The sequence below is a fragment of the Neoarius graeffei genome, chromosome 12 (genome assembly GCF_027579695.1).
Source record: "Neoarius graeffei isolate fNeoGra1 chromosome 12, fNeoGra1.pri, whole genome shotgun sequence".
NCBI classification, from domain to species: domain Eukaryota; kingdom Metazoa; phylum Chordata; class Actinopteri; order Siluriformes; family Ariidae; genus Neoarius; species Neoarius graeffei.
This window is the reverse complement of record NC_083580.1, coordinates 47,056,304-47,068,334: the sequence shown is the minus strand read 5'-3', so window position 1 is coordinate 47,068,334 and position 12,031 is coordinate 47,056,304. Positions and strand designations below refer to the sequence as shown.

Here is a 12,031-nt window from a genome sequence, read left to right as displayed (position 1 = left end):
AAGTAACTGGGTACCATTTTTATGATGGTCTTTGGTATAACCCAACCGTGAATAGAACTCGCAATCTCCCACTTGAGAGGCAGACACACTAACCACTAGGCCAACTCGCAGTAACATGTCATATAAGGTATATAAAAGGAGGTGTTTATGACGAGATAGTGTACGTCATAAGGCACAGCGGTAAAAGATTTCATGAAGTACGTGACTCGTCCAAGGGCATTGAAGGGGTTAATGTAGGAGTGAAGATGTTAAAGGAAAACAATGATATTATCTCAGCAGCACACATTGCAAATGTTTGGATTGTGGTTTGTTTATTCTGACGTTTGGATCTGAAAGCTATGATTTGATTTGGTCCCAGTGCTATCACTATGAACTTCATGCTGCAGGAACATGATTAAGTTTTGTGATGTGAGAAATTGAGTTTTGAACATTTGCAGAGGCGCTGCAGTGTTTAGTGTGGAGGAATCCCATTGGACTGTCTCAATGCAGATGACCAGTGATGGCCACGACGGCCAACCCGACAGAAGAGTAAGAAGACGCATATTACACTACTTTTTAGATGCTTTTTTTTATACTCTTATCCTAGCATTAAGGCATATTCCTGTGTTGATTCCTCTGTCTTTGTTTGCTTGCAGATCAGTTGATGAAGTGATGAGTGAGAACAGTTTTAACCCCCTGGAGAGGATCATTCTGACCTTCTTTCTGGCATCTATTATCATTATGACTGTCCTTGGTAACCTGCTGGTGATGGTGGCACTGTCGAGAGACAAGCAGCTGAGGTGAAGTCACTTCCTGTCAGTGATGTGTCTTTCAAACAATGAATGAATCAGTTTACACTGATTTATCGCCTGTCACCATGCAGGTGTCCACACAAACAGGATTTGCACAAAAAATCATGGTAGAGCTATTGAAGCTCTACATCTGCAACTTTATTGAGTAAAAGGTCATAAAAATCTTATTAGTGCTAATGAACTGAAATAATTAGAATTATATTTGCATTTATTTGAATCTTGACAACTGGTTACTCATAATATCCAACACAATTAGGCTGATGTGAGCTAACTTGCTATTGTTTGGTATACATTACTTGATATAATATATACCTCGCCTAAGTTTACCTAGCTTGTTTGCTACTAAAGTTAAATAGCTACTGCTGGAGAGACAATATTGTTATAGCTTTCTGGTGTCTGAAGTTTGCTTCTTTCATTTAGATGCTAATGTAGCTCATAAATTAAGTATATTACTCTTATAGCCACCAGTTTAACATAGCAGAACCAGCATGATTTAATTGGCTTTGTGGAGCTGTTCAGTGTCTCAAACAGACTTGTTGGTGAGGTTTCTTACTCTGCATAATATGATAAAAAAGAACAGTTGTAGTTCCATCTGAAGGTGAATATTTGGAACATAGGCTGCACTGATAGGACTATATCTGATTTAATTGGCTTGTCCCTTTTACTAAATGTTAGGAAGAAGAAGACCAACTACTTCATTGTCTCCCTGGCGTTTGCAGACCTCCTGGTGGCTCTTTTAGTGATGCCGTTTGCAGCGATAGAGCTCATCACAAGCCATTGGAGTTACGGAGAGACGTTCTGCCTGGTGCGCACCTCGCTGGATGTACTGCTCACCACAGCATCTATATTGCACCTGTGCTGCATTGCCCTGGACAGGTACGAGCATCAGGCAAGCTAATGAGGTCTTATTAACTAGCCCTTGAGAGGTGAAATTAAGATTTGACCATCTACTCTGAATAATCATTGTGAGCTGAATTGCATGGCACTTCCCCTTTATTACACAGCTGCCTTGTTAGCCATCTGGGTTGCACGGTCTTGTTATAACCATGGGCCTTTTTATCATAATGATAGAGAGCCTTCATTAGAGCATGTCATTGAAAATCAATGCTAATAACCCACATGGTGTAAGGCTGATGTGTCTGTTTATTAATCATTCAAATTTGATTGGTGCTTTGTGACATTAATGTGTCTGGATGCACTTCAGATTCAGTGTCATGTTTGCTCTTTTTATCAGTACATTTTTTTTTAAATTCACAGACTGATTATAATTTTCTGAGAATTATGCTATTACTAAATTTCTTTCTTCTACAAGTCTCCCACTGCATGATATTTAGAAACAATATGAGGGCTCTGTTACCTGTTGCTAACTTTAGAAAGAACTAAACATTATAAATTGTGTATTTTATTATTAAATCCTTTCAGATTGAGTGACTCCCAGTCAAGAGCTTCTCCAGACTCATCAGTTTTGAAACAAACAAAATATATAACTTAAGTTTCATAATTTTGTCATTTTTTTGTTAAAATATTGAAACAATGATAATTGCTCTCAACCATTCAAGGCCAAATAGGAAACACTCAGGCCCTGGTCACACTACAGCTCGGTTTGCGAATATTTGGTGATGAAAAATTGGTAGCATCGCCACCAATCGTGTGATGCACTGCATATGTTCTCTGAGCTTTGTGAGTTGATTTTTGGTGTTTCCGCCTCATGAATGGCCAAATAACAAAAACATCATGAAAAATTTCAATGCATGCATTGAAATTTGGTGACGATGTTTTCACTGGCAAACCAAGCAGTGAATACTCGCAGATGGGCTTGGGAATACTTCCTGAAGCTCGGAGAACCTTCAGGGAGCCTCTTGAGATGTATTTGTCTCGAATCCATGTGGAGGCCATGGCCTAATGGTTAGAGAAGCAGCTTTGGGACCAAAACATCACCCGTTCGATTCCCTGGACCAGCAGGAATGGCTGAAGTGTCCTTGAGCAAGGCACCTAACCCCCAACTGCTCCCCAGGCTGCTCTGGGTATGTTGTATGTCACTAAATACGATAAGAGCATCTGCTAAATGCCAGCAATGTATTTAGCAGACGGGGATATGTAATGAATCCGTATCCACGATGCTCGCAGAACCCTCATCAACACAGCGGCTCAGCAGAGCCTAACATTCACTGAGTCTTAAAAAGTGCATTTACATTCGGGGATCCTTCAGAGCTCGTTGTGTGCATGCTTGGGACCCAGTCGTTATGGGAAACACCTGATGCTGATTTGAGCGCAATCAGCATACACATATAAGGACTGTGTTTTCACAGAGACTGTGAAGTATTGTCAAGTATGTGGTGGTTGACGGATCTAAGTGCAGGAAGAGTGTTTATTAGCAGGCGTAATATTTACAAAAACAAAACGTGAGGCAAGGTCAAAGTAACAAAACACAGACGAAAGCAAAACAGAAAGCAGAGTATTTAACCAGAGTCATAAACATGGCTAGAAACAAACGTGACAGTGAAGATAATACTTCGCAAAGTCTCTGTGAAAAGTGTCATCATATGCATGCTCAAATCAGTATCAAGTGTTTCTCATAATGACTGGGTCCCAAGAGCATGCACAACGCACTCCATGAGCGTGCACGGCTGCTCAAGCTGTGCCAGGCTTGAGCGCGCGAAGGTGTGACAGTCGAGTGTTCGCCTGCTGTGTGACCACAACTTTTAGCTCACCTGTATATCGCTATGCATCGCCACCAAAATGCCTAATTTTTATCAATAATCTATCACAAAGCATCGCGAACTGTAGTGTGACCATAGCTTCATAGGTAATAATACACAATTTCCATACACAATAATGGACAACAACTCATAGGTAACTATGCAGGAATGAATGAGTAGTTCTTCATAAACAATATCTTATTCCTATTAACTACTAAGAAATACTAGTTAATGGCTGAGTAATTAATAATTACTGAGTCTTAAGCATGTAATTACTAAGTCTTACATTTCTCCTACACTAGTATTTATCTATGGCTCTTTATAATAATTGCTGATTAATTACCGATCACACCAACATTAATTCCCAGTAGCAATTTAAAAAAATAATAATTTTCTTGGTAACACTTTATTTTAAGGAACGCATATTAGACATTAAAGTTATTTGTTCAGTAAAGCCCAAATTAGATACTTGTTTATTTAAAACAGTTTATTTACTATAATAATAGGTAACCTGTTTTGTGAAAATGATTAATAAATACATCATTACTTGTGATTGTTAGGACTAGGACTGTTTTGGCCTCTAGAGGCCGCTGTTATTTCCTTTTCGTGTCATGTTTATTTTGGCCTCTAGAGGCCGCCACTGTTCCTGTGTTTTGTGTTTTTTGTTAATTGCCTGTTTGTCCTGATTATCTTCACCTGTGTCCTTAATTAGTTTGTGTATTTATACCCCTGAGTTCAGTCCTCTTGTCACGGAGTCTTTGTGCTGTTATGTTTATCTCCAGTTTCCTTTGTACTGTGTTTTGTGGATCTTCTGAGCTTTTGCATTTTTGCCTTTTTCTTTTTGAATTATACTCTTTGTTTTTTTTTTTGTTGTTGTTGTTTTGCCCTGGATTGTATATAGTGTACATAGTATAAATAAACCTTTTGTTACTTTTTCTACTTCCGCCTCACGCCTCTGCATTTGAGTCATTCCCCTGGTGGCCTAGTGGGGGTTTGCTGGATCATCACACCAACGAACCAGGTTTGAATCCCAGCAAAACCCTAACAGAAAGACTCCGTCATGACCGACTCAGCAGAGGCTGCTTCAACTGTCTACCCGGCCAACCTTCAGGGAATTATGGCAGCTTTGACACGCTTTGGAGCGACCATGGACGCTCATGGACGTACGCTCACCAGCCAATGTGAGGCCCTTGCTCGCCACGAGGAACTGCTTCAGCAAATTGGGAAAACCCTGGCACAGCTGACATCTCTGCCTGCATCTCCTGCTCCTGCTCCTGATCCAGCTCCCGCTCCAGTGCCTCCTGCCATGCTGCCTTCTTCACCTCGCGAACCCAGCCTTCCTGTACCACAGAGGTATGACGGCAAGCACAGTGAGTGCCGAGAGTTCCTTACCCAGTGTCAACTCACCTTTGAGCTTCAGCCTACCACCTACACTACGGATCGCCGCAAGATTGCCTTTGTGATCACCTTATTAGCTGGTAAGGCGCGAGCCTGGGCTACTGCTATCTGGCAAAGACAGGGACCTGAGTGCTTTGATTTCCAGCTGTTTTCTGAAGAGATGCTTCGGGTCTTCGATCAGGCAGACATCAGTACCGACGCAGCCCGAAAGCTCATGTCCATCCGGCAAGGAGGAAGCGTCGCAGATTACGCCATCTCGTTCCGAACACTCGCAGCAGTAAGTGGATGGAACGAGACTGCCCTGGTGTCAGCCTTCCACCATGGTCTGTCTGACCCCATCAAGGACGGTCTGGCCTCTATTGGATGCCCAAGTGACCTCGAAACCCTCATCTCACATGCTATTCGTCTGGACAACAGGATGAGAGAACGCCACCAAGCCTTGAGGCCCCCCAGCCTCCCTACCTCTACCTGGAGACCGTCTACCTCCTTCAGTGACTGTCCAGAACCCATGCAAGTGGGTCGTACTCGCCTCTCCGCATCTGAGAGGGAGCGCAGAAGGAGGGACAAGTGCTGCATCTACTGTGGCAAGCCTGGTCACTTCCGAGCATCATGTCCCGAACTCTTGGGAAAAGGACCGCCCCGTCCAGCCGAGGGAGGGTTGTGACGGGGCCTACCCTCTCTCCCGGACTCCCTGGCCAAGGAATCTACATCCCGGTCTCCATCTCCTGGGGTGAGTCTGTCCACTCTTGTCAAGCTTTGATAGACTCAGGGGCGGCTGGGAACTTTATGGATATTCACTTCGCCCAAAGCATCAATATACCTACTGCACCTCTTGAAGTCCCTCTGTCTGTGTCTGCCCTCGATGGCCAAGCATTAGGTGATGGAAGAGTCACTCAAGTTACTTCTCCAGTCTTCCTCCAGTCTCAAGGTCACAAGGAAGAAATATCCCTGCACCTGATTCCTTCACCTGAGTTCCTTCCCAGTTATTCTAGGCCTTCCTTGGCTTACTCGCCACAACCCTCGCATAGACTGGTTAACAAGCCAGGTTGTGGAATGGGGCCCTGCATGCCATGCCTCTTGTCTGCTCTCTAGCTCTCCTGTGTCTCCTGCCGAGCCCCCTGATCTCACCGAGTTATCTCAAGTTCCCACAGAGTACTGGGATCTCAAGGAGGTATTCAGCAAGAGCAGGGCCGCCGTTCTTCCTCCGCACTGGGCCTACGACTGTGCCATCGACTTGCTCCCTGGGACTACCCCTCCTCGTGGCAGACTGTTTTCCCTCTCTCAGCCAGAACGCAAGGCTATGGAGGAATACCTCAAAGACGCCCTGGTCTCTGGGTTCATTCGACCCTCCACCTCACCTGCTGGTGCCGGCTTCTTCTTTGTCGGCAAGAAGGATGGGGGGCTTCGACCATGTATTGACTACAGGGGCCTGAATAAGATCACTGTGCGCAACCGATATCCCCTTCCGCTGATGTCCACTGCTTTCGACCTGCTCCAAGGTGCCACCGTCTTCACCAAGTTGGACCTACGGAACGCATACCACCTCATCCGTATCCGACAGGGAGACGAGTGGAAGACTGCCTTTAACACCCCGTCTGGGCACTACGAATACCAGGTGATGCCCTTCGGACTCACCAACGCACCAGCTGTTTTTCAGGCCCTAATCAACGACGTCTTAAGGGACATGATTAACCTGTACGTCTTTGTCTACCTCAATGACATCCTTATCTTTTCCAAGACCATGCAGGAGCACCGCCACCATGTCCGCCAGGTTCTCCAGAGGCTGCTACAGAACAATCTGTTCGCCAAGGCCCAGAAATGCGAATTTCATGTTCCCGAGGTCTCCTTTCTGGGATTTATTGTACGGACAGGCCAACTCCAAATGGACCCTGCCAAGACCCTGGCCGTCCGGGACTGGCCTACTCCCAAGTCCGTTAAGGAGGTTCAGCGGTTCTTAGGATTCGCTAACTTCTACCGCAAGTTCATCAGGAACTTCAGTTCTGTGGCAGCACCCATGTCAGACCTCACCAAAGGGACAGGTGGATCTTATGGCTGGTCTCCTCAGGCAGAAAAGGCGTTCAAAGACCTCAAGGCCCGCTTCTGCATGGCACCCATTCTGGTCCTCCCGGACACCTCCCAACCATTCATCGTGGAGGTGGACGCCTCGGACAGTGGTGTCGGCGCGGTACTCTCTCAACGTTCGGAAGGAAAGCTGCACCCCTGCGCTTACTTCTCCCACCGCCTGAGTCCTGCGGAGTCCCGGTACGATGTGGGGGATCGAGAACTGCTAGCGGTCAAACTGGCCCTTGAGGAGTGGAGGCACTGGCTGGAGGGAGCGCAACATCCATTCCTGGTTTGGACTGACCACAAGAACCTGGAGTACCTCCAGCAAGCCAAGAGACTGAACCCTCGACAGGCTAGGTGGGCCTTGTTTTTCAGTCGGTTTGACTTCAACCTCTCGTACCGTCCCGGCTCCAAGAACACCAAACCTGACGCACTGTCCAGGCTGTTCTCTGCCACTAACAGGGAGAATGAAGTTGGGCCTATTATCCCGGTGTCCCGGATTGTGGCCCCTGTCCGCTGGGGTATTGAGGAGGCTGTTCGACGAGCCCAACGCCAGGACCCCGGTCCTGGGACGAGGCCACCGGGCCTCTTGTATGTCCCACATCAAGCCTGGGCCAAGGTTCTCCAGTGGGGTCACTCTTCCCCTCTCACCGCCCACCCGGGAGCTCGGAGGACCCTGGACTTCCTGAAAAGACGCTTCTGGTGGCCTAACATGGAGAAGGAAGTAAGGTCATTTGTCCTGTCCTGTGAGGTTTGCACCAGAACCAAGAACCCACGACAGCGTCCCCAGGGTCTCCTGCATCCTCTGACCATTCCCCGGCGTCCCTGGTCCCATGTGGCAGTCGACTTCATCACGGGTCTCCCTGAGTCACAAGGTAACATGGTCATTTTGGTCATTGTTGACAGATTCTCCAAGGCCTGCCGCTTCATACCTCTGTGCAAACTCCCCTCTGCTCTTGAAACAGCGAAACTTATATTTAATCATGTCTTCCGAGTCTTTGGTCTTCCACAGGACATCGTCTCAGACCGAGGGCCCCAGTTCTCTTCCCGAGTGTGGCACGGGTTCTGCAAGGTCATCGGAGCCACTGCCAGCCTCTCCTCTGGGTTTCACCCACAGTCCAATGGTCAGACGGAGAGGCTCAACCAGGACCTGGAAACCACCCTGCGAGGCCTGGCTATGGATAACCCGACATCGTGGAGCACCTGGCTGCCATGGGCAGAGTACGCCCACAACACCCTGCAGTCATCGGCCACCAAGCTTTCGCCATTCCAGTGCCAATTCGGGTTCCAGCCACCTCTGTTCCTGGACCAGGAGGAGGACGCGGGGGTGCCCTCGGTCAACCAATATGTGAGACGGTGTCGCAAGACCTGGAGCAAGGTCAGGAAGACCCTCATACAGACCTCCAGAACCAACCAGACTCAGGCCAACCGCCATAGAAGACCTGCACACACTTTCCGCCCTGGGCAGCAGGTTTGGCTGTCCACTAAGGACCTTCCGCTGTGGGTGGAGAACCGCAAGCTTGCTCCTCGCTACATTGGCCCCTTCAAGGTGGTGCGCAGGGTGAACCCTGTCTCCTACCGGCTCCAGTTGCCCCGGACTCTGAGGATCAACCCCACTTTCCATGTTTCCCTGTTGCGGCCTGTACTGACGTCTACGTATGCCCCTGCCCCTAGGAACCCCCCACCCCCCCGCATCTTCCAGGGGCAGACTGTGTTCACTGTGCATCGCCTGCTTGACTCCTGCCGGGTCCGCGGCGGGTTGCAATATCTGGTGGACTGGGAGGGCTATGGTCCTGAGGAGCGCTGCTGGGTTCCTGCTCGGGATGTCCTAGATAAAGAACTGTGTCGGGACTTCCATTCGGCCCATCCGGATCGCCCTGGGAACGTCAGGAGACGCTCTTGGGGGGGGGGGGGGGGGTCCTGTTAGGACTAGGACTGTTTTGGCCTCTAGAGGCCGCTGTTATTTCCTTTTCGTGTCATGTTTATTTTGGCCTCTAGAGGCCGCCACTGTTCCTGTGTTTTGTGTTTTTTGTTAATTGCCTGTTTGTCCTGATTATCTTCACCTGTGTCCTTAATTAGTTTGTGTATTTATACCCCTGAGTTCAGTCCTCTTGTCACGGAGTCTTTGTGCTGTTATGTTTATCTCCAGTTTCCTTTGTACTGTGTTTTGTGGATCTTCTGAGCTTTTGCATTTTTGCCTTTTTCTTTTTGAATTATACTTTTTGTTTTTTTTTTTGTTTTGCCCTGGATTGTATATAGTGTACATAGTATAAATAAACCTTTTGTTACTTTTTCTACTTCCACCTCACGCCTCTGCATTTGAGTCATTCCCCTGGTGGCCTAGTGGGGGTTTGCTGGATCATCACACCAACAAACCAGGTTCGAATCCCAGCAAAACCCTAACAGTGATAATGTGCAATAAATAATTTTTATTGGAATAATAAAAACGCACAACAACAACATGTATTATTATTATTATTATTATTAGTTTAATGATAAAAAATTACTGTAATTTTTTTTCTGAATTAATCAAATAGTTCACCTCTTTTTAGCTGAAAGTCACTAATGCTACAGCATGTGTCTCATATTCTAAAGTAGAGCTTTAGGTATCACTAATTAGAAGCTAATAAGAACTAAAGCTTTCATTAAGACAATTTGTGTTCCATATTCTAAAGTCAAGATAATTTCATATCTTATAGGTAACAAAATAGACCAGTATATGTTGCATACAAGTAACATATGAGACACGTATTGTAGTATTAGTGCCCTCAGAAGTCTAGATACTATAAGTATAACTGATAGGTATTGCCAATAATAAATTGATGAGATATTAATTCAGATATTTACTGAATCCTTTGCATAACAAGGGCATTTAATATTTTTAAATATTTAAAATGATCACAGTTAATAATGCATTTATTAGTGATTTTCTGTTACAACCAAAACAAGTGTTTATGAATAAAGTCTCATTTTTGAGTGTGTAATTTGGGATTTATTGAACAAAGATCAAGACCTTAATACTTAATGTGTTCCTTAAAATAAAGTGTTACCATTAAAGGTAAGGAATGACCATGTGTACTGTAATACTGTTCCACATCATTATCTACTGAAGAACAACACAGTAACACTTTAATGAGTTTCACTAAACTCGTATCCATATAGTTAAAATACATGCAAACAACATTCTTAAGTGATTCATACAAGTGATTATGGTAAAAAACAGGGCTGACAAATTTATTTAAAAGTTACATTCCAATTACTTTAAGCAATTCTTAAAATAATAATAATAATAATAATAATAATTATTATTATTATATGGTAGTATAGTGGTTAGCACTGTCGCCTCACAGCAAGAAGGTCCTGGGTTCAAGCCCAGCGGCCGGCGAGGGTCTTTCTGTGTGGAGTTTGCATGTTCTCCCTGTGTCTGCGTGGGTTTCCTCCAGGTGCTCCGGTTTCCCCCACAGTCCAAAGACCTGCAGGTTAGGTTAACTGGTAGCTCTAAATTGACCTGCAATGACCTGGTGACTTGTCCAGGGTGTACACCGCCTCTCGCCCATAGTCAGCTGGGATAGGCTCCAGCTTGTCTGCGACCCTGTAGAACAGGATAAGCAGCTACAGATAATGGATGGATGGATAATAATAATAATAATAATAATAAAAAACTGAGTTAACATTAGCATACTATTTGCTAGGTTTACTTAAAAAAACAAGGTAAAATGGTCACCCTTTTTAAACAAAGAAAATCATGAGAATGCAATGTCATAAATGTATAATTTAATGATTATAATCATTTTTCTTTATGTACCTAAAGTATTTTTTTAGCCGACTTGAATCCCCATTATAGATACTCTTAGAGGGGAGATTTCAATCTAAGCAGTTTTTCCATTGACAAAAAGGTAACAGCTAACTAGCTTCAGCTTGGGTCATATGCATTACTGTGAGCCGCTGGTATCAGTTCTCCAAAGTCACCCAAGATTCTCCTAGTATTTATAACAGTTATTCTTGTGGTATGATGGAGGAGGTTTTCTTTAGCCTTGAGCACATGTGGTTTCCTGATGTGGTTAGTGAGTTTGATTATTTTTACCTATGTTTGTTTGTTAGGATACGATTTTGTGCATACATGGTAGCTACACAACAGAATGTAGAGGTACTGGAAATGGGTTTCATCTGTCGCAACATCTCCAACTGTCTCTTGTTTCACATAATCATTATTTCATTTTAGTTCTTAGCAGGTGGCGTCATAATTGGCTACTCGATGGAAAAGATGTTAAAGATCATTACAGAGCTAGTCTAATTGTTATGAAACCAATTGTTTTCACAAAATAGGTTTGTTCATGGTACTGAGTGACTTCTCCCATAGGATTCCATTCAAACGGAACAGCCTCTGTTCTCCCTTCAAAGACCCCAACTCTGACATTTTCACCTGAAGACTTAAATCTCTCCTCTAAGAGTATCTCTGACCCCACTACCTCCAGTCTGATTTATTTATTTTTTTATATTGCAGAATCTCAAATTATTTCTTCTTTACTAGCACTTTCAACTACATAGGGTGTTTTAATCTACATAGTGCGCTGTGTGGTCATTAGAATGTCATTTAGAATTGAACCACATAAGAGCAACTCTATTGAGCACCTGATTAAATTTTTAATGTAGGTGCAATTAAATTAAGTGATCAATCTCATTAAATCATTGAATCAGTCTCATTAAATCAGTTTCATTAAATGATACCTTTAATTTTGGTGCTTAATAATAAATTATCAAACAACTAAATTATGGTATATTCCAAATTATTATGATCACTTACCATATTACACAACCTATATGCACCTTGGAATTCTTTGAGATTGGGTGACTTCAAAATTATTGGTACACAAATAAACACACAGTTTCAATAATAATTGAATTTATTATAACAAAGATAAAAATGGATAATAGCAGTTGGAATCATTATATACAAATATGATGTGGTATGTGTGTGTGTGTTTGTGTGTGTGTGTGTGTGAGAGGCCTTATGACCACGTGTTTCTAAGTACAGCAAGAGAGTTAGCTTTGGTTGCTAGCTAAGGTGTGTTTGTGTGT

General features: G+C 44.3%; 1 protein-coding gene across 1 annotated transcript in view; it reads left to right on the top strand.

The window, feature by feature from the left end:
• The first annotated feature begins 499 nt into the window (after nt 1-499).
• The window catches only part of si:dkey-247m21.3 (5-hydroxytryptamine receptor 4), a 130,718-nt gene continuing 119,186 nt past the window's right edge, over nt 500-12,031 (top strand). Inside the window, exons 1-3 of the mRNA XM_060934872.1 lie at nt 500-528; nt 636-779; nt 1,467-1,667. Coding sequence (XP_060790855.1) covers nt 500-528; nt 636-779; nt 1,467-1,667 — 374 coding nt within the window. The remainder of the gene's footprint in view (nt 529-635; nt 780-1,466; nt 1,668-12,031) is intronic.